Raw genomic sequence first — 23,208 nt, 5'->3', positions numbered from 1 at the left:
TCAGGCCAAAAAAGGTATACAATAATTGAAGGACACTATTAAGAGGCCGAATATAAGAGTTATGGGAGTCCCAGAGGTGCAAAAAGCAAAACCGGGATTAAAGGTGTATTCAATGAAATAATAAGGGAAAATTTCCCTAATCTAGAGAAAGTATTGGGAAACATCCAGGCGAGACACAGAACTCCAAACAGGGTTGATCAAAAGTGATCTCCACCAAGACACATGATAATCAAGCTCTCTTCAACCGAACATAAGGAAAAGATCCTTAAACATGGATGTGAAAAAAAAATCAATTGACATATAAAGGAATGCCAATTAAACTCACAGGAGTCCTCTCACAAGAAACTACAGTCCAGAAGAGAATGGAGCAACATATTCCAGATTCTAAAAGCAAAAAATTGTCCCGGGATAATGTACCCAGCAAAACTTTCCTTTGTCTTTGAAAATGAAATAAAATTCTTCCACAGTCAAGAAAAGTTTTAAAAATTTGCCTCTTTCAAACCTGCCCTACAAAGGATGCTTAAAGATGTTCTCTTGACAAAGAAGAGGAATGCCCACCAAAACCAAAGGCAAATGTGAAGAACATCCCAGTAAAATAACAACAAAAGACTAAATCAATGAACAGCCCATTGCTTAAATGAAATGACAAATTGCCACCTATTCATATTAACCCTAAATGTAAATGGCTTAAACTCATCAATCAAACATCATAGATTAATAGACTGGATTAAAAAACAAAACCCATGTGTTTGTTGCCTGCAGGAGACACACTTCACCAACAAAGGTCAGCGGAAACTATATCTCATGGATTTTGGTGTTTCTGTTGTTAGTTTCATCTCTTCAAAACATTTTCTTCTAATTAAATTATTCAGTGATTCATAGATCATGCAGGGACATCGTTTTCTTCAAGAAGGTTCTTGATTTTTTTTTCGCTTCTTCAGGGACACATTAGTCATTCAGTAGCATGTTGTTTAACTTCATGGTGTTATTAGTTTCTATTTTTCTTCCTGTTGTTGATTTTGTTTTGTGGCTTTTCATTTAAGGGGATGTATAGTAGCTGTGTACTTGAGACTGTCATATCTAGTAACATGTTATTTAACTTCATATCATTGTAAATTTCTATTTTTCTTCCTGTTGTTGATTTTATACTGTGGCTTTTCATTTAATGGGATATACGGTAATTGTGAAAAGAAGACCAATATATCCAGATATGAGGATACAATATAGTATGCATCTCTGCTTCCAGACAGAAGTGGACTCCCAATGAAACTGTTTACTATGTCTTGGCAATAGGATGCTGGACTCTCTGCCATTGTCCATGCCTGCAATAATGGACATATGACTGTGTATAAAGAATTATACTGTAGTAATGATACAAGGGAACTCAGTGTGGGGGGTGAAGAATTGGGGATGGGATATGGGAAATCCCAGGGGCATATGGAACTGTATCATAAAATGATGATGATGATAATAATAAAAGATTTTTAAAAAGAAATTTAGTGGACACTAATTTATACCACACCATGTAATGTCCATGAAATTTTTAATAAAACATTAATAGATGTGTTGTTCACTGTATCCACTTTAAGTTTCTATAGTAATGGGTCCCTTTTCTAAAAAAGTTACTTCCTTTTTGAAATAACTTTATGAATTATTTCATTAAACTAAACCAACAACATCAACAAATGAAGTAAATCAGTGGACTCACCAGTCATCTCATTTACAAATGTAATCTCATCCCCACTGTTAACCTCTCTGTGCATATTTTCTTCTATCTGCTTGTCATTCAGAAGGCAGGGGTATTCGAGAATTAGCTAATCTCCTCAGAAATACCTAGGGAAGTCAACAATTAGTGTTTTCTGAAAAAGTGCCTAGCAAATTAATCAATGCAGGAAACCAGGGCAAAGGCAGATATTGTCCTCTCAGAAGTGTATAATTTAAAAAAAAAAAAAAAAGGTAGCACATATTTTTGCCTTTCATACTTGCTTGGCTTTATTTATTTTAATTCAGAAAAGCAAGCCAAACCTGCCTCTTTTTTTTTTCAAGAATGCCTTGAGAATGTTATCAGTAGGTGAATAAAGGTTGAGAAAGCTAGTTTACTTTTTCCAGTTCATGAAAAACCTGTAGGAACAAGCTTTTGTTTTCAGAGTATTTGTAAAATGTCTAAGTATCATGTAAGATTTTGTACTAAGTTAATTATATGTAAACCATGTCTTTTAAGAAACTGTATGAATGCCTAGTTCTTGCTAGATATGGTGGTATTTTCACATTTAGATCGTGTTACTTCATCTCTTACTTATGTGAACTCCATATTTTTCATTGGTTTATGGTTGATTGGACTAACAGTGAAAGATCTAGGGAGACTGGTACAGTAGTCAACAGACTAGGCCTCTACTAGAAAATGCTAGCATCTTTTATGGGCAACTATTCATGTCCTGGCTGCTCCACTTCCAATTCTGCTCCCTATTTATGGCCTGGGAAAGCAACAGAAGATGTTCCAAAGCCTTGGAACTTTGAACCTGTGTGGGAGACTGGGAAGAAGCTCCTGGCTTTGGATCAGTTCAGCCCCAAGCCATTGCATAGTGACCCAACAGATGGAAGACCTCTCTCTCTCTCTCTCTCTCTCTCTCTCTCTCTCAATCTGCCTTTCCAATAAAAAGAAAACAATCTTCACAGGTTCATTGTTTTTATCAATTTCATACAAAAGACTGAGATATGAATCTAAAATTTCTGCATCCAATCCAACAACTTCTTGTTTACAGCAGATGAAGCACTCTGCTGGATTCAGTCTTTGTTATTGAATATTGTCCCCTGTATTATAGAATGTTTTAGCAGCATCTCTGATCTTTACACTCTAAATGCTAGTTGAAATGTCTTGGGAAAGCTCACAGAGGGGGCTAGCAATTTGCTGCAGCAGGTAAGACTTGATGTCCCATGTGAGCACTGATTCCAGTGCCGGCTGTTCCACTTTCCATTCATCTTTGTTTCTGATGTGCTTGGCAGCAAAATGTGACCCTGTACTTGGGCCTCTGTCACCCACTTGGTAGACCTGGATAGAGTTCTAGGCTGCTGGCTTTAGCCCATCCTAGCCCCAACTTCTGTGGCAATTTGGAGATTGAAACAAGAAGTTGATCTCTGTCTCTCCCTTTCTCTCTGTCTCTCTACTTTTAAAATAAATTAAATAAATCTTTAGAAATAAAAAGCAAACAGGAAATGTGTATCATAAAAAATTATGCACCAGGCCTGGCGCGGTAACCTCATTGCTAAATCCTTACCTTACATAGAGCAGGATCCCACATGGGCACCAGTAAATATCCCAGCTGCTCCACTTCCCATCCAGTCCCCTGCTTGTAACCTAGGAAAGCAGTAGAGAATGGTCCACATCTTGGAACCCTGCACCCACATGGGAGATCTGGGAGAAACTTCTGGTTCTTGGCTTTGGATCAACTAAGCTCTGGCTGTTGCAACCACTTGGGGCAATGAACCAGCAGACAGAAGATCTTTCTGTATCTCCTTCTCTCTGTAAAACTGTCTTTCCAATAAAAACAAAATAAATCTTTAAAAAATGATGCATACACTGCAAACATTTGCATTAAAAAATCATGTGTTAATTTCCTTATTCCCCAAACATTTCGAAGTGTCCTCATAGCATATTCTTCCTTGTTGTTAAAGCAAAAATGTCTTTAAATATTGTGAAATATCATGAGAGGAGCAAGATGCGTTCTAGCTGAGAACTGGTGATGTGTATTATTATATATGGTTTAGTCTGGAATATCTATCCAGCCAAGATAAATGGTTTATATAGAATACACAATTGATTGAACATTTACTGTGAATTCACTAAAGCATAAACAGAAGAATGTGTGCAGAATGGGGGTGGGGGTGAGTCAAATGATGTCATGGCTTCAACCACACGTGATGTTCAGGATGAGTGGAAACCAGAAAAGGTAGCATAAAAACTTTATAGAAGTTGCAAAGTGTGGGCCCAATGCAATAGCCTGGTGGCTAAATTCTCACCTTGCACACAGCAGGTCCCATTATGGGTGCTGGTTCATATCCTGACTGCTCCACTTCCTTTGTAACCTGGGAAGTCAGTCAAGGACAGCTCAAAGCCTTGAGACCCTGCATCTATGTGGGAGACCCAAAAGAAACTCCTAGCTTCAGATTGGTTCCACTCTGACTATTGCAACCACTTTGAGAGTGAACCAGATTAAAGATCATTCTCTTTTCTCTATAAATCTGCCTTTCCAGTAAAGATAAATAAACCTACCCGAAAAATTGTAAAGTACTACTTCAAGAATAATCTGAATCCTGTGTGACTTTGGTTGTGAGAGGCCGAGTTCAATGAACAGGTAAACAGACAAGTTGAGAACATGAGTATCTGTGAACAGGACGTATAAACAAATCATAAACCTAACACTGCCAATATATTTTAAGCTTAGGCACTTACAGGGAGCCAGGGGTCAGGAAAGGAGTCAGGAACATAGACGTGGGGCATGGCACTGACACTAGGACAACAGACAGGACCTCTATGACAAGCTCCTAACAGGAGTACCTGGGAAAGTCACCTGGCCTGCCGTGCGACTCATTGCAGTGAGCAGCCTGGGAGAGAAAGTACCATCTATCTAATGTGTATTAGAAATAGATGATGAAGTATTATCAGGTAGAAACATTTTAAAATCTCGCCTTTCCACATTACAATTGAATTCATTAAGATTATATAACTTCAAGATTGGAAGAGTAAACACGCCAACACATGTCACTGTTACAGGAGCCACGCTGTTTGTCACATGCTTTGATGCCAATGACTCTCATGTTTTCCTTTATTCCTGCTGTAACGTGAAACATGTCCCCGTACTCTTTAACTGCCATTCGTAATTCTACGGTAATGCCTAAAAAAGGAAAAAACAAACAGTGCCTGAAAAGTGGTAACTCTGGAAAGAGATAAGTTAGGACAGGACTGTCTGAAGAAAATGGATCCCTGTGGTCATTTTGGGGAGCATTTTGAAGGAAGAACAACCCTAAAGCAGACATGCATTTCCGTGATTATAGATTTAGTGTGCTGGAAAGATGTCCACCAACTAGTACACACCCACATGTCACTTTTTCCCATAGAAAAATTTCCTTCGAATTTTAAACATGTTTCAATAAGTTCTTAAGGAATGCGTTGTCATAAAACAAAATTGCCCTACATGAGTGCAATTGTAGCATGTTGGAATTGGGAAATAAATAATAAAATTTTTATAAATGCAAATTATTCTAAGAAAAAAATATATAGGTTTCAGACAGACAACCAAGAAAAACCATCAGAATTTAGACTGGCTAATCACAAAATATGAATAATTCATATTTATACTGGTACTGAATGGGTGACTAGCAGTCTGACAGGTAAAACCGTGGAAGAAATGGCAATCCAAGTAAGTGTCCCCATTGTTTTTTATTTGGTGTTTGTTGCTGCTGTTGTTGTTTTTACAGCCCAGAATTCTTTTTGTTATTACACTTATTATGCCATGAATTGTTCATGAACCAATTCTAGCCGTTCAGGTTCCTTTCCATTGGTTCTGACAAATGGGCTTCTCTGGGTAGAGCAGGTTGGTGCTTCAGATGGGCACAGGTACATTTCTTTTTGGCTTCCTACTTTTTCTGATCCTTTTGCTTCACACAATTCAGGATGCTGTCTAGAGTTTAATACGCCCAATTTGCACATTAATTCTCTTGGAACTATATCGCCCTTAACTTGTTTGTTTACAACAATGCCAGCAGCGTGCTGGGTAACATTGTAGACTTCCAGCTTTGCTGTGATAACACTTATGGGGGCATTTCTGTTTTAAACAGGACCCCTTCCCAGGATGTCTACAGTGTCACCTTTCTTGTAAGTGTACATGTTTGTGGCCAAAGGCACAACTTTGTTTCCTAAAGGCCCAGTAGAACCTGAACTTGTCCTCTTCGTCTCTGTGTTGAATTAGGGGATGATGGCACTTCTGGCAGAAAGGCCAAAGAAATGCTTTGAGTAGGAGAAAGCCTGATGTTAAGAACAGAACACCTGGCTAAAAGGAGAGATACAGAAGCCAAATGGTCCAAGGCTTTGCTGATTGGCAAGTACAGAGAGACAATGGACACAGATTCTGTATCTGTTTAGTGCACATATTTGATTAAATTACTTGCCTCTTTTTATTTCAGTGCCTCTATCAATAATTCTGAAATATTAATAGGATTTCCTCACATGGATTTGAGAGTTTTACAGAGTGAAAATATGTAATTTGTTATTTTTAGGTATTTTTTTGAGTGTAATGAGAGCTACTTATAGAACTTCAAGTAATTATTTTTAATCACATCAGTCTTGATAAAAGTGAAAATATTATCAAAGCATTTTTGAATACTACATAGCATTTTGAGCTTGAAAATAAAGAATCTAATTCAATATTTATGGAAGTGAAAAAAATCAAAATTAGACATAAGTTTGCCCACAAAATAATTAAATGGTTAAAGACTAGGTAAAGTGTTTAATGATTAAGAAACTAAGATGGGATGCTATAGTTTTCAACAGTGGTGATTTAGCATTTAACTAGTTATTGGCTGGTTCAAGTGCAGTGCTGCTTACAACTAATTGATAACATTTAACTAGTTCTAAGATACTAGTTAGTGTCTTAGACATCATAAACAAATGCAGAATTCCTAAACCTGGGCTACTGTAATTTTCAAATGAGATGTTAAATGCAAAGTTAAAATGCTAAGGAATAATAATAGGCTTTTTAAAAATAGGACAGAAAACAGTGACATTAAGGAATCAAAGACAAATTGGACTGCATTACAAGCAGAGCTTATCTTCATAAGACAGGGAACATTAAGAAAATGCAAACAGCATTCCCCCAAAAGGATGTAGGAAGCCCTCATAACTAATGAAAGTGTAAACTGTCACAACCAGCATGGAAAAATATTTGCAGGAACTACTAAATCTGAATATATGTACACTCTGTATAGAAATTCTACTCCAGAAATGTATGTTAAGTCCAAGAAAAGATACATATAGGAGTTTTCCTACTAGTAGAAAAGTTAAGTAAAATGTGAGCAGTGTTGTGTATATTAGACTTTTTTTTTTTTAAGATTTGTTTGGTTTTATTGAAAAGCAGACTTTTAGAGAGGAGAGACAAAGATCTTCCATCCACTGTTCTAATCCCCAAGTGGCCACAACAGCTGGAGATTGAGCCTATTTGAAGCCAGGAGCTTATTTCCTGTCTTCCACATAGGTGCAGGGTCCCAAGGCTTTAGGGCCATCTCTACTGCTTTCCCAGGCCATAAGCATGGAGCTAGATGGGAAGTAGAGCAGCTGGGACATACTGGTGCCCGTATGAGTTGCCAGCACTTGCAAGGCGAGGATTTAGCCACTGAGCCATTGTGCCAAGACCTATATCAGGCTATTTTAAAACAACTAAGTATATGCAACAATACAGTGAGATTCACAAACCTAACATTGAAGAAAATAAGCCAGACAAGAACTTCCAAGACAGTCTGTACTGATTTTGAGTTTGGGTTAGTAATTACATATTAGGGAAGTAATTCATGAACCGGAAGGGAACACTGGGAAATGGTCTAGGTTCCTTCATTTATTCTGTATTTTATTCTTTTATTCTTTTTTTGCCAAGCTGAATGCTTTTATTTATATTTATGCAATTTTAAATATAACTTAGCAATTAAAATGAAAGTAATATCGTAAGTGTAAATATTATAGATACCTTTTTTATTTTTTTGTGTGTTGTTTCTTTGTTTTTCATTTCTTTCCTGCTTTATCTTTGTAGTAGATTGGATGTGCTAAAGGAATTTGGAAGTTGGAAAAGGTGGGAGGCAGTTAATGTGAGAGGACTAGAATAGGAAAGTGGACTAGAGACAAAAGTCTTTAGGAATGTGAATTATAAGAAAGAATAGAACAAATGAAATAGTTAGATTAGCAATGCGAATGAAGAAAGATACTTTTTTGTATTTTATAAATGTAGCATTATATATTTTCCTAACTTTGTATATAATAACTGACCAGAGTTTAGCAACAGCTGCTATTCTTATGCACTAATTTTAATCCTGAAATAACTTCTTTTGAGAAGTTAACCATCCGCGTTTCATGCTTGTCTTATTTCTGTTTGCCACCTCCAAAATGAGCGTACTGTAGAGGCTTGTGGATAGTTTAAACAAAAAAGACGAAATTTATAATTACTTTGAACAGGTTTTAAATAAAGCACCAGACCAGCTATTAGAAGAGTGCTAACGTTCACTAAGTTTTTGCAGCTTAAAATAGACTGCTGTCTGTGCCACTGTCAATCTGGATTATATAGTTACGTTGTTTCACGTCAAGTCCCCAATCGACATTTCCTTTGTATGCATATACTGAATGATTTTATTTAATAAAAAAGAACATCTCCTAGGTGGATTTTAAATTTCTCTTATTAAATATTTATATTTTCAAAATGTCTTTATTTAATTGAGTGAGGTGCTTGGTGCCATTTCAAAATAACCTCAGGTGGTAGGTGTAATGACATATCAAAGGTTTGACCTTTAGCATTTTAGCGTTCTATTTGTCTGCATTTTCTTCTGCATTCATTTAGTCTTAATTTATATGCTCTTCCTCTGTATGTCTTAATGAGTGTGTGTATTTGACATAGGATTTATTAGGCAAAAAATAAACCTGGGTATTTATTATTTCTATTCAATCTAGCTACTGATACTTAACGTCATTTATATCTTAACTGTGACAAGTAAAAAATTCCATGTACAGGGCTAGTTGCACAAATATCATTCATTCTCAATTAAGTGCTTAGCTGGATCTACTAAACTGATGCCCAATGTCTCACTTCTCATTTCTTTGAAATCATCTTATTATATTTATTTATTTACCTAAAATATGTTATTTTACAGTTCTCTACTATTTGAAAGAAAATTGAAAGTAATATTGCACTGATATAATCGACGTCTTGAAGCATCTAATTTTGCATGCTGTTTTGGCATGGGTAATCATTTGTGTAATTTTCAGCCAAGAAGCAGAACAATAGAATAGTTTTTACTTAGTGTAACTAGATATCAAAATTATTTTGTGATCCTATTTATTCTGTATTGATTTTTTTGAAATGGAAATTATACATGGGGATTTTTTGCTAAGTAGATCATTGATCAGTCATCCTAGATTATTTGTATTTGTACTGTTTTGTGTTTCCTCAGTTTGCACCAATCTTTGTCTCAAGAAGAGCATCTGAAGGATCAGTTTAACCATACCCTCAGTACCTATGAAGAAGCTCTGAAAAGCCGGGAGAGCCTTGTCTCTATCACTCAACAACAAAATGAGGAGCTGGCTGCCCAACTGCAGCAAGCGCTGAGCGAGCGAGCACACATGCAGCTGCAGCTTCAGCTCGCTGTGGAGGCCTCGCACGTGGCCAGCGAGAAAGTTCAGAAGTAAGTAACTACACTGCATCCTTTCCAAAACCGAAGGCAAAGCAAAAGAAAGTACGTATTCTTTGAAGAACTAAACAATATGCAGTTGTTTTCATGCCACTTACATAGTTTAAGACAAAAGCATTTTGAATTAAATGAACTCATAACAGTGGGCATCATATTCATAGTTAGGATCGGGATGCTGTCTCTGGAGAATCATTGTTTTTAACTAGGGCAAATCAGCATGCTTTCTCCTAATTGATCTTCTTCAGTTTGCTGAGACCTCACCATCTACACCATCTCACACCTCCCAGTAACAGGCCAAGTCATCAGCCAGGAGAAGAGGCAAATTACCACCTATGCTCATTTGGCTTCACATTAATCCTGCCCCAGCTGAGCTTTCCGTGACCTTGCAGACTGAGACCTCTGGTTGCATAGAATTCAGGATGGAGGAATTAATTTTCTTCTGTTGTTCTTCTAAAACTATTCAGTACAGCTTTTCACTCTGCATAATTATATTTGGGTTTTTTTGAGTGATCCGTGCATTTTTATTAAAATTTAAATAAACCTGCATAATCAGTCCTTGTGACAGTTAGTAGAAAGTTAGCAACTTACTAGGCATGGAAGTCACTTTTTAATTTATGGGGCTTGAGCTTTGTCGCAGAATTTTCTGAGGCAACTTGAATGTGATAGAACTTGACGTTTAGCCTTTATTGTATATTGTTAACAATATTGCATCATTCACTAGTTCTCACCTTCAATTTTCTTAATTTTTTCCCCTCTTTTTTCAATTCAAGATTTCTTCTAACTACTGCTTACGTGAAAATAAGTCGTCTCAACAGTTCCCAAATATCTTGAAATTAGATTTTGATTAATAACCCAAGCTCAAGTAAATTTGTAGTCAACTTTATTTTTAAAGCATTTAGGGATTGTGCATAAAACTACCAGCATACCTTGAAAGTTTGGAGTTGCATAGGAATTATGCATGTATTTTTAAAGGCTTAAATATTGTTTGTATTCACTCAGCAGATGTATGCCCTTGTTCATGATGTACATTGTCAGTGTAAGAACACGAGGATACATAGGTAGATCTCATGTCATTGCAAATCCCAGTAGTAACTTCTGACAGTTAGTTTCCGATTTAGCTCTGTTTGCTCAAAGTGTACAAGTAATTACAAATCCCCAAGATTTTTTTATATAATCCTTTAATTTCAATAGATGACTGAAATTCCCTTAAAGAGTAGTTCCCAGAAATCATTTAGATTTTCCTAAAAATATCTTTGGAAATGTTCTCAACTTTTTTTAACTTTTAAATTTTACCAAGTCACCAGCAGTTTGTAACATAAAGAACATTTATATACCAAAAAGCAAAAATAACAGCTTCCCACACCATGCTTTAAATGGAACAATTTTGACTGCATGACAAACTAATTATGTAATTCTTATTTTGCACATTTAGCCATAGACAAAACTTTATTTTCTTCAAAGATATATTTCTTTTTATTGGAAAGACAGATTTACAGAGAGAAAGAGACTTTTGTCTGCTGGTTCATTCCCCAAGTGGCTGCAACGGACAGAATGAAGCCATCTGAAGCCAGGAGTTAGGAACCTCTTCTGGTCTCTCACATGGGTGCAAGGTACCAAGATTTTGCATCATTCTCTCCTGCTTTCCCAAAAGACAAGCAGAGAGCAGAATGGGAAGTGGAGCAGCTATAACACAAACCAGAACCCATATGGGATCCTGGAGCATGCGAGGCAAGGACTGTAGCCACTAATCACACCAGGCCCACACGCTTTATTTTTAAGAAATGGCATCATTCCATGAATTGAGTTTGAGTACAGCTATGTCATTTATTAGAGGTATATGTTAAATTTAAATCTTCAATCTTCTGATTTTCAACAAGACCTACATAAAATACGGCTTTTCTTTTCGTACTCAGTCATTGTAGATATCTTTCTTGCTTATGTTTAAAAAGATTTTTCTGAAGGAAACAAAAAATATGTGTAAAATGCTATTAGCATTCTCCATATTATGTGAATTACTGCTATTTTAAAATATTTTGGAAAGTTCTTTGAAAATATTTCAGTAATCCAGGCAATTTTAAATTTAAACCAAACTAGTTCACATTTTCTGTTCTCTTCCCAAACTTTTTAAAATAACTGATCTATAGTCATTACTTATTTATTTATTTATTTATTTAAGTTGTGGTGGCTTGGGCCCAGGATGGTAGCCTAGTAGTTAAAGTCCTCACCTTGCATGCCCCTGATCCTATACAGGCACTAGTTCTAATCCCAGCAGCCCCACTTCCCTTCCAGCTCCCTGCTTGTGACCTGGGAACGTAGTGGAGGAGGGCCCAAATCTTTGAAATCCTGCACAAGCATGGGAGACCTGGAAGAGGTTCCAGGTTCCTGGCTTCGGATCAGCTCAGCTCCGGCCGTTGAGGCACTTGGGGAGTGAATTAACAGATAGAAAATCTTCCTCTCTGTCTCTCCTCCTGTTTGTATATCTGACTTTCCAATAAAAATAAATACATCTTTTTAAAAGGTAAAAATAAAGTTGTGCTTATTTATTAGAAAGACAAGTTCGGGAGAGACAGAGATTGAGAGAGAGAAGAGAGCGATGATCCATACACTGGTTCGCTCCCTCAGTAGCTGCAGTGGCGAGATGTGCCAGTGTGGAATTCTGGAGCCTGAAATTCCATCTCAATGTCCCACATTGGTGCAGGTGCCCAGGACTTGGAGCCTTCTTTTACTGCTTTCCCAGGCATGTGACAGGAGTTAGAGCTAAAGTAGGACAGCTGGGACCTGACCTAGCACTCGTATTTGGTGCCAGCATCACAGGCAGCTGCTTCACCTGCTTCCAATGCCAGCATCACTCTCACTTCCCATTTACTCCTTCAGTACTCAGTACACCGAAAGTATCTGTTGCATCCAAAGTGTCCCATTTTAGCTAATTTTTATACATGACTGAGAAATAATCATGTTAAACATAAATGAAGATGCTTCTAAAACACTGTGCTGAGGTGAACAATAATACTGCTGCCTATGACATTTGGAACAACTTACTTAACCACTGTAAGCACAGGTTCCTCAGCTTAAAGAGATCTCAACGAGTAATTCTGACTTCATAGGATAGCATGTTGAAGTACTTGTTGTTACTATAAGGTTACTGTACATATTAGAATTGCTATGTTGTTCATCATGATAGAAAGAGCAGTTCAATTGGATCTTTTCTAAAAAGTCCGTGATAACATCCTAGAAAGTAAAATCACTCCCTTCTGTATGTTATCATGGTCTTTGGAGGATTTTGTTTGTTTGTTGTTTGTTTTTTACTGCTTTGTGGAACACTTCCAGGCAACGGTATTCTCTGTTGAACTTCCAAAACGTATTATTATAGAAAAATATAGAAAAAAGAAAGTTATTGTATATTTAATCTATGTGTATTACTGGACTGTGAATTCTCATAAACCATGTCTTAGACATTTTCTAGTTTTAAACATTTACATTATATATCTTACCTCTTAAGTGTTCCAAGACCCTTGTTCTGATTGCAAGGAGGGAGATAAAAAAAATTTAGAAATGCAAGAAGATTTGGCATGTAATCACATGTGATTTCCTTAGAACTTATTCAAGTTATCAAACACTTCAATTGTAAATGTAGTCAAATTTTATAATATTTTGTTACTTGAACTATCTTTATCCTTTAGTATTTTTCAGCATTCCTCTTTCAACCCCCTTCTTGAGTTCTGTGACATCATTACTTTCCACTTCTACTCTCATTTTGACAGTTCCTACTCTGTTTCTTTCAGGAAATATGTCTCCCATTTTATTTTCCATTATGTCTATCCAGTTCCAAGAAATGTCATTCACTTTTATAATGTTTAACTATTATTAGCTGAATAGCTTTCTTTTTAATTCAATTTAATTTTTTTTTTAATTCAATTTAATTTTTAAATTGAGGTATGGAGGAAGGTGAGTGGGACAAGTGTTTCAATATTTTTTCTCCTGTGTCTGCAGCGGAGGGAGTGGGAGGAGCCACACCTTGCTGTCAAACTACATCAGCACCTGAGGATGGGGACAGTCCTTTGATGACGCTTTAGAGACATGGATGTGGGAAGAGCGTTCCTAGGGTGTTACCTGAGTGGTTTTCATACTTCTCAGACATTGTCAGCTTTGTTGCACCAGAGTTGATAAAATCTGTTTGATTTAGTGCATCCACAGACCCAGGTACTTGCTGCAAAGCTTGGCCTGGAGAGTGCTCCATCTTCCTTTTTCCATCTTCTGGTGAAGCATCCCCGTGTCCTCTGCTGGCCTAGATGAGCTGGCTTTCACATCCCCTATGTGCATCTGCTCATGCATAGGCATTAACAATTGAGGTGACGAATCCTGATACATGCACTCTAAGATCATACCACATATATTGTGATTTTCCCTGTGGCAGGGGTTTGAGTCCGGCCATGTAGTTGGGAGGGAGTCCCTCAGAAACCTTGCTTGGGATGACCTCAGATTTGACTCTTGCGTGCACGCAGGCATTCAGGGTCATGTGTGGTCTGTCACCTGCACCAGCCAGTGCACATACTGGTAGATGCAGCTGCCTGGTCTGTTCTGCCCACAGCCCCATCTCTCATGTGTGCAGCCTAGCTCTAGCTGAGTAACTTTCAAAACTTCATCCTAGTACTCCTCTCTCTAGAGATCCATTCTCATATTGCCAAAGTTTTTTACTCTTCACTCTGCTGAAAATTAAGAGCCCCTCCCCATCCTGTGCTGTGTTTCCTGTCTCAGTTAATAGCCTGTAGTAGCTCTGGTGCTGTTATTGCTCCTTCCCCCCCCCCTTTTTTTTTTTTTGCCTTTCACATTCACTTCGACGGCAATTCCTATTTTGCCTGCTCCCTGAATATATCCTGATTTCTTCCAGTATCTTCCTCACTTGGTAACTACATTAAATTTGGCCACAATCACCCTTTATTTAGACTACTTTAGGAATCCAAAACTAGTATACTTGCCTTTGGTTCTGTCAGGTGAATTTTCTTCATGCCATCAGAGTTAATCTTACTAAAACAAAGATTATATCCTATTATTTCCATATTTTAAATTTTTAGGAGGTTTTAGTTTGGTAAATTCTTGCTACTTTCATGATGCACTGAAATGGTATTTCTACAGTGAAACTTCCTCTACTTAGGATAAGTTAATTCTGTATTCTATCTTTATTGTTGTCATAGTATTTCATCCATATCATTATGACATGAAACATCCAGGATTTTTAGTACCTATTTCCTATCTACTCTACTGTTTAAAATTTCCCAAAACTATGCATTGTGTTCTATTCACCTATATTCCATCTCCAAAAACTCACATGAATACATACAATAAAGTCGGTAGTTTACAAATGCTTGTGAACAAATTAAATCAGACAGTTCAACATAATAATGGACTAAAGTGTGCACAAGTTAGACCTTGAAATTTTCAGATATATTCTGATCTGCGTTAAGCTCTAGACAAAAACTTTACTTGATGTTTACTAGATTATGGGCAGAGGGAGGAAATCAGCTTAATGGATAGTCTTACCTGCCTCCTCTCACAGGCCAATCACACTTTTACCCTCCCAGAAATCAGAATCTCTTTATTGCTCCTGACTGTATTTTAACCCTTGTCCTAACTACCTGCTTCCATTAAGTTTCAATTTCATCTAAAAGACCTAAGATCTTCACTAGCACTGAAAAAGTACAATGCTCTTGCTATTGTAGAATTTTATAGTTGTACTTCATCTTCTTCTAGTATCATAAAAATGGTTAGGATTTTCCTGTATTTTAATCTGTGGGAATATACCTGGAAAGAAAAAATTGTACAAACTTACCATCCGTTAAGCTCGCTAGTATCTATTGTTATGAACTCACTTACTGGTTAAATGTCAGTGAATGGGAAAAAAAAAATGTCAGTGAATGCCAGATATGATAGCCCAGAAATAATGAGCCAACTATTATGAACCCTAAAATATAACCAGTGGACAGCCATTCCTGAGATTAAGCATTGCTTTCTCTTTGTAATTCCACTGAGAAATGTGTGTATCTGTGAAAGGGCAGTGGGTGATGACGGAGCCTTCAGAGATTCCTCTTCTAATACTAACACATGTATTTAGGAAGTGTTATTGGGAAGTAGGGAAGTAAAGAGTAGGTGAGATCCCAGGAATTTTGCAGAAAGTACTTCTCATAGTAAATTTGCGAAAAACTATCTCTAATCCTGTTTATTAAAGAAAAATCTTATGCACAAAATCCATGAGATTGTATTTTCCTTTCTTGAGTGATTAAAAACTTGGCAATTTTTACGTGTATTTTATTTTCTATCTGTGAGTCCATCTAAAGTATGATTCTTGTGACCTAGACCAAAAGTTTGTGGTGTAATTACCGTATCTAAGCAAACTAAATGAAAGTAGTTACAACCAGGATTAGAAGGGTAGAATAGCTCCCAAATAGCGAGGTTTTACATTGAAATAACTTGTTGTATACTGTCCTCACTGTGGGCCTGATTTATATAGTAATAGAAATAAAGCTCTAAGCATGTTTTTTTTCAAAAGGACATATTTACTTTTCAGAACTTATTTTTATGGTATACTTTTCTGAACAAAATAAGTTGCCTAAAGTATGTGTTATATTTGTTACAGATATTTCGGTGTCTCTGTTTAAGTAGTAAATTGCCTTTTGAAATATGAGACAATGTGCATGTTTTGAATGTTGTCAATAGAGGGGAAAAAAGAAACGTAAAGCTAACAAAGTCTTTCCTGTCTCTTGGTCAAATACTGATTTCTATGAAGAAGTTGAGGTTGTGAAGAAATTGGGAATTCTCAGCCTGGTTTCCTTTCTGATTAGTAAAAACTGTCTGCAGTTCTCTTGGAAGTGTCAGGGGAGTCACCATAGTGTCACACGAGGGTTCTTAGCGTAGAACAAACATGCTCTCCACAAACTCAGCTGCTTAATCTGTTTGCAGGTTGAATTATAAAACAGGATGGATGACTTCAAGTGCTGGGAAGGGGAACAGCATTTCCACAGTTTCTTGATTTAAAAAAAAAAAGCCATTTTTATCAAAAGACTTGACTCCACTGTTTTTGCAAGCCCCAGAATATGAGCATAACCATAATGAAAAACAACTGTGCTAAAGTATTCTTAATTGGTTTGAGATGAAAAACTTCAATTAATTGTTTTTATAATAGATTGGTCTTTGCATTAAAATTTCTCTGTTTTTCAACTTTTTCTGTTTTTTTGTTACTGTAAAATATGTCTGAATACATGTTCTAGGGCTATATTAGGCCTATAGAATACTGTTAAATAATTGTGCATTGAATCAAAGAATCTTTCATTAATTGTCAAATCCCGTAAAGTACAAATCAACATTTTAAATTAATGTTTACAATCGATTCTTACAAAGTGGGAAAACTTAAAAAAGTTTTCTGGAAACTGCTCTTTAAAATGTTTACTTCATGTTTGAGATTTTTAAATGCTATAAAATATAATATCTACCTCAGCAAATAATAGCTCAGGTAGTTCATTTGTGTGTGACAGTTTACCTACAAATGCACTCCCCCAAGGGGCTTTGGAATATACCTTTTAAACCTAGGTCTTATTAAATATAACATTAACATTATTTATATGTAGAAGATGCACTAGGGTGACACTTGAACAGATTCAAAGATGCCCAGCATCTAAACATGCTTAATTTTTATTTTTTAATACATAAAAATATATCCAGGGTTTTTCATCATAAATACTTTTAAATAACCTGATTGCATATTTAGTCTATAAGAATGAGTCTGATACTCTGTCGAGCAGGTGTATGTTTATTAACATTCTCAGTTCCATTAAATGTTTGTATAGTGGGTCACCTTTCTCACCTGAGCACATACAGTGAGTTTCTCTGGAGCTGCATTTTTTATACATTGAGATACTTACCATGTTTGACAGATGTCTAATTATCTTCATTCATTTATAAAAGCAAGATTTTGACTTACATCCTAACCTTTAGGGAATGTCTCACTTTCAAGTGAAGAAACACAGTTCCAGTTGTCTGGATTGCTCCTTTATACAAAGGAAGAATTAATGTAGGATTATTAGAATTGGAGCCTAAAAATCTAGAATTTGAAAATTCTAATGGAATAGAAGTGAAAGGACCACGACCAAAAAAAAAAAAAAAGAAACTCTCCAATCCTAAGATTTCCCTGATAATATATATCCTGTTTATGGTTAATCATATGGAATAAATTTTAATGAAGCATGTAAGTGGGGACTAAAAAGTTAAGTTACATATGACTTCTCACATTTGATCCACTTCATTTCAGGAGCTGTCTTACAAAAGGTGAACTTGAATTGGACTAGTTTACAGTTCTACATCCTAAGATAGGCTGCACATATTTCAGATAAACACATTAGATAAAGAGAAATGAAAAACAGTGAAAGATCAAAATATGAAATCCAAACTGCCTCATAATAGACAAGTTTTGTTGTTTTTCATTAATTCCAGTATTAAAGTGGTGGAAAATAATATATAAAATTCCATCATTTTACAGAAACCCACTTATGAATCATATGTGCATTTTAACTAAAACTGGAAATATTAAAATACAGCAGAAGTTCTAATCCTTCAGATATGATTTTCACAAATATATTTAATATAAGAAATAGGATTTTCTTACACTGGGTATATAATCTAGTGTGTATCCTTTTTCTTGTTTCTGTTCTTAATTGCAGTTAAAAAAAGTCTGTTTTTTTTTTAAGTCTGTTTTTTAAACAAGCTATATAGTTCCAAGATACTTTTGAGATGCCAGGAGAACTCATCCTTTTTGAGAATAATGTAATGTTTGATGAAAATAAGACATACAAAACAGCTAGAGTTCCCTTGGGTAAAGTTGCTTAATAATGCTAACTACTAATAAACTTATTTTTATAGTAGTAAAGGCAAAAGGGAAACTATTATAGATATTTGATTTTCAGAAGTTTTCATCTTTTCTGCTTGGATCTTATGCAACCTGATAATACTGGATATAATGTATCATATCCTGGATATTTGATATAATTTATAAAGAATGTTTTCCCTTTGCTTTATCTATAAGACTTGATATTAATGTGTAGCATTGCTAATATATTTTATATCTACCCTCTGCTATATACAGTTACACATGTAGTCTTTCCTTAAGAGGTACCAATTTTATTTCCAAAGTATGATTGGGAAAAAAAATCATATAACTCACAGCAAGTGAACCTATAAATTTCACTTGGACTTTAAGATTTCATGATAGATTACTTCTTTCCTACTAGGTCAAAGATTTGCACCTGTGTGTATTTCTCAGAGATGAGCACCTGTGTATTTGGTTGTTAGCAGATTTATAAAATCAAAAAAAATAATGCTTATTTCAATGTGACTTTTTCTGGTGGTAAAATCATAAGCAATGTCTATACATAAGCCTCATTATTTACATTTAAAGAAGAAAAAAAAATCCTGCTACAGGGATATGTAATTGCAGCTGAAGTCTTTTTTCCTTATAGCATTCCATGTTTTTAAACAGCTTAATGGCTCTTAAGTGGTTTTATTCCCCCTTCGTTCTTAATCAAAGTATGGTGTAGTAAAAAAAATAATAATAATTAATAAAAGTCACATCATTGTAAATTATTTTGTTATTTCTATAAAATGACTAAAAGTAAAAAGTAAGATTTCAAAACTTACAAAAGAAATAGTATTTTGTTGCTGAAAAAGCTAATTTTAATTTAGTTGCTTTGGCATCTATACCATATAAACTAACAGTTCTTGTACCATCATTAACATTTTGCTTTTTTCCTTACTGCATCCAATAGTATTCTGAAAGTACATGTGAGCATATGTTATTTCTTATTTGTTACCATGTTTGCCATATAGCAGGTTATATAACGGCAAAAATAACAACATTTAATATCTTAAACCATATTTTCCCTTGAATTAATTGAAATAATCTACCCTTTGTATGGAGTTACATGCATTTCCCATCATTCTTCCAAGAAGTTCTCTACTACTGACGCTCAGAGTGCCTAATCTTTCCCAGAATGGTGGCAGTAGCACAGTTCAAGAACAAGAATGAATCTCTGTATAATCACACCACAATGTGAGGTGACCCTGAGACAGAGAACTGACCAGATACACATATGGGTTTTAGGAAGACTTTCTGATGCTCTTTTTTAACACAGCTGTGAAAAGAATGTGGCTAAGACCCAATACTCATTCTTGAGTAGAGCTGGCAAAGGAAACCATGAGGAGAAGAGAATTTAACACATGGGTGTAAGAAAGTACGGCTTCATTGATGCTATCTGAGAGGAATGCCTAATGACTGCAAGAATCAAACTTGGCAATGAAAACACAAAGCTCTTTTCATCAATTCAAACGCAGACTCTAAAGCTGCAGATGGTCACCTCCAGCCTCGTCTATTGAGTGGGGGGTTTTATAAAATGGCACTTTGGTGAATACTAATAGATCAAAACAAAGATTTAATAACGCAGAGATGTGGTGTTCATTTTTAAATGAGCATACAGGTCAGTGTCTCAGAAAAGGATAAAAAGAGTACCTCCTATATGTGGGTCTAAAGTCTTTTTGTTATTTTTCAACTTCAAAAATAAATAACAACTCTAATGTACAGATTGTATTTTATGGAGAGCAGTTTATATGATTTTAAAAAAGGCCAAAATCTGGCTTTATGTTTATACTGATTGATTTCGTGCTTCTGTTTGAAACTCACATTCTATAATGTTTGTTAATGTCATCCTTTAATATTTTCTCAAGGTTACTAGATGGGACAAATTTAATGTTGCCGTTCTCAAGAATGAATCAATCTAATTAAAGCATGGGTCAAACATTTTATACTTGAAATAGAACTTTTTTCCGCACCTTTTCAGAGAAAGCAAAAGACATGATTCACTCTAAAGGAAGCCTTTGAACTTTAATCCATTCTGGAAATTACATTTTTTATACATTCCACTTGATTTTTTAAGCTTTTATAAAATCATAGCAATTGTTTTTATACTAAGAGGTAGTTCACTGTATTGAGCTTGTTTCTTAGGTTTGCAATATTGAGTCTTGTTTTGTTTTAAAATATGGACTATTTTTCCAGAATAAAAGTTATCATCCGACTTGGTTAGTAAAATAATCTGTACAGTTTTAAAATATGTATTTATCTAATTTGTTGAAAACAAGAGAGAGGATGACAAACCGAAAGACAGAGATCCCACGATGTCCCCAAGCGGCTATACTGAAGCTGGGATCTGAGTTTGTTGCGTAGGTAGCAGGGACCCAAGGTCATAGCCCATCAGCATCTCCTGCCTCCTAATGTGCACATCAACAGGAAGCCAGACACAGGAGGAGAACCAGAAGTGGAGCCCAGGCAGCTGATATAGGATGTGGCATCCCAAGTGGCATCTTGACCACTGCTGTAAATATTTGCCCTGTTTAGAGTTTCTTTTCTTTCTTTCTTTCTTTCTTTTTTTTTTTTTTTTTTTTGGACGACTTGATGATGGATTTTTTAATGATTTTTTTTAACATTTTGTTATTATTATTATTTTTGATACAATTCTATAGGCCCTGGGATTTTTACCCCCTTCCTAGACCCCCTGCCCCACTGAGTTCCCCCATGTTACTACAGTATAGTTCTTCATACACAATCATATATCCATCATTGCAGGCATGGACAATGGCAGAGAGTCCAGCATCCTATTGTCAAAATACACCTAACAGTTTCATCTTTGTCTGGAAGTAGAAATACATATTGCATTGTATCCTCCTATCTGGATGTGATAGTCTCCATTACACAATTACTATACATCCCCTCAAATGAAAAGCCACAAAACAAAATCAACAACAGAAAGAAAAGAAGTAATTAACAACACCATGAAGTTAAACAACATGCTACTGAATGACTAATGTGTCGCTGAAGGAATGAAAAGGAAAATCAAGAACCTTCTTGAAGAAAACGATGTTCCTGCATGATCTATTAGTGAAGAATTCAATAAGGGATAAAGTATATAGTTTCTAAAATTCGTTAAGATAAACTCAAAGAAATGAAGCTTTCCCAAAGTCAACTTAACATATAGACATGAATCTATAAAAATGCTCTTGTGGGCCCAGCGCGGTGGCGCAAGTGGTTAAAGGTCCTCTCCTTGCACGCCCAGGATCCCATATGGGCGCCGGTTCTAATCCCGGCAGCCCCGCTTCCCTTCCAGCTCCCTGCCTGTGGCCTGGGAAAGCAGTCCAGGACAGCCCAAAGCTTTGGGACCCTGCACCCGCGTGGGAGACCCGGAAGAGGCTCCTGGCTTTGGATAGGCATAGTATCGGCCCATTGCGCTCACTTGGGGAGTGAATCACTGGACGGAAGATCTTCCTCTCTGTCTCTCCTCCTCTCTGTATATCCGCCTTTCCAATGAAAAAAATAATAAAAATAAATCTTTTTTAAAAAATGCTCTTGTTTCTGCTATTTGTGAAGTAAAATTATTAAGTTAGTATTCCTAAAGCTTCTCTTTGGCAAATCACACTATAGTGTAATTAAATTAAAGAACTACTCTAGAGAAAGAATTGGGAAACAACATCCAGGAGGGACACAGAACTTCAAACAGGGTGGATCAGAAGCCATCTTTACTGTGACACATGATAATCGAGCTCTCTTCAGTCCAACATAAGGAAAAGATTCTTAAATGTGTACATGAAAAAAAAAATCAATTGACATATAAAGGAAGGCCAATTAAACTAACAGGAGATCTCTCACAGAAAACTACAGGCCAGAAGAGTGACATATTCCAGATTTTTTTTTTAATTTATTTATTGGAAAGTCAGATATACAGAGAGGAGGAGAGACAGAAAGGAAAATCTTCCATTCAATGGTTCACTCCCCAAGTGAGCACAATGGCCAATGTTATGCTGATCCAAAGCCAGGATCCAGGAACTTCTTCCAGGTATCCCACATGGGTGCAGAGTCCCAAAGCTTTGGGCTGTCCTCAACTGCTTTCCCAGGCCATAAGCAGGGAGCTGGATGGGAACTGTAGCTGCCAGGATTAGAACCGGCGCCCATATGGGATCCTAGCGTGTTTAAGGTGAGGACCTTAACTGCTAGGCCACACTGCAGGGCCCATATTCCAGATTCTAAAAGCAAAAAACTGTCGGCCCAGGATAATGTACCCAGCAAAACTTTCCTTTGTCTTTGGAAATGAAATAAAATTCTCCCACAGTCAAGAAAAGTTTTAAAAATTTGCCTCTTTCAAACCTGCCCTACAAAGGATGCTTAAAGATGTTCTCTTGACAAAGAAGAGGAATGCCCACCAAAACCAAAGGCAAATGTGAAGAACATCCCAGTAAAATGACAGCAGAAGACTAAATCAATGAACAGCCCATTGCTCAAATGACATGACCAAATTACCACCCATACATATTAACCCTGAATGTAAATGGCTTAAACTCATCAATCAAACATCATAGATTAATAAACTGGATTTAAAAACAAAACTCATGTGTTTGTTGCCTACGGGAGACACATTTCACCAACAAAGATCAGCGGAAACTATATCTCATGGGTTTTGATATTTTTGTTGTTATTAGTTTCATCTCTTTGAAACGTTTTCTTCTGATTAAATTATACACTGATTCATAGATCATGCAGGAACATCGTTTTCTTCAAGAAGGTTCTTGATTTTCCTTTTCATTTCTTCAACGACACATTAGTCATTCAGTAGCATGTTGTTTAACTTCATGGTGTTGTTAATTACTTCTTTACTTCCTTTTGTTGATTTTGTTTTGTGGCTT

At 36.1% G+C, this 23,208-nt stretch overlaps 1 protein-coding gene across 1 annotated transcript in view; it reads left to right on the top strand.

The window, feature by feature from the left end:
* MIPOL1 (mirror-image polydactyly 1) overlaps positions 1-23,208 on the top strand; it is a 261,334-nt gene that overhangs the window by 204,034 nt on the left and 34,092 nt on the right. The window contains exon 13 of the mRNA XM_040969560.1: positions 9,205-9,435. Within this exon, the coding sequence (XP_040825494.1) occupies positions 9,205-9,435 (231 nt within the window). The remainder of the gene's footprint in view (positions 1-9,204; positions 9,436-23,208) is intronic.

The sequence above is a fragment of the Ochotona curzoniae genome, unplaced genomic scaffold (assembly GCF_017591425.1).
Source record: "Ochotona curzoniae isolate NIBS_2020 unplaced genomic scaffold, NIBS_Ocur_1.0 scaffold_4701, whole genome shotgun sequence".
In the NCBI taxonomy this organism is placed as follows: domain Eukaryota; kingdom Metazoa; phylum Chordata; class Mammalia; order Lagomorpha; family Ochotonidae; genus Ochotona; species Ochotona curzoniae.
Note: the sequence above shows the minus strand (reverse complement) of the source record. Positions and strands in the feature narration are given on the sequence as shown.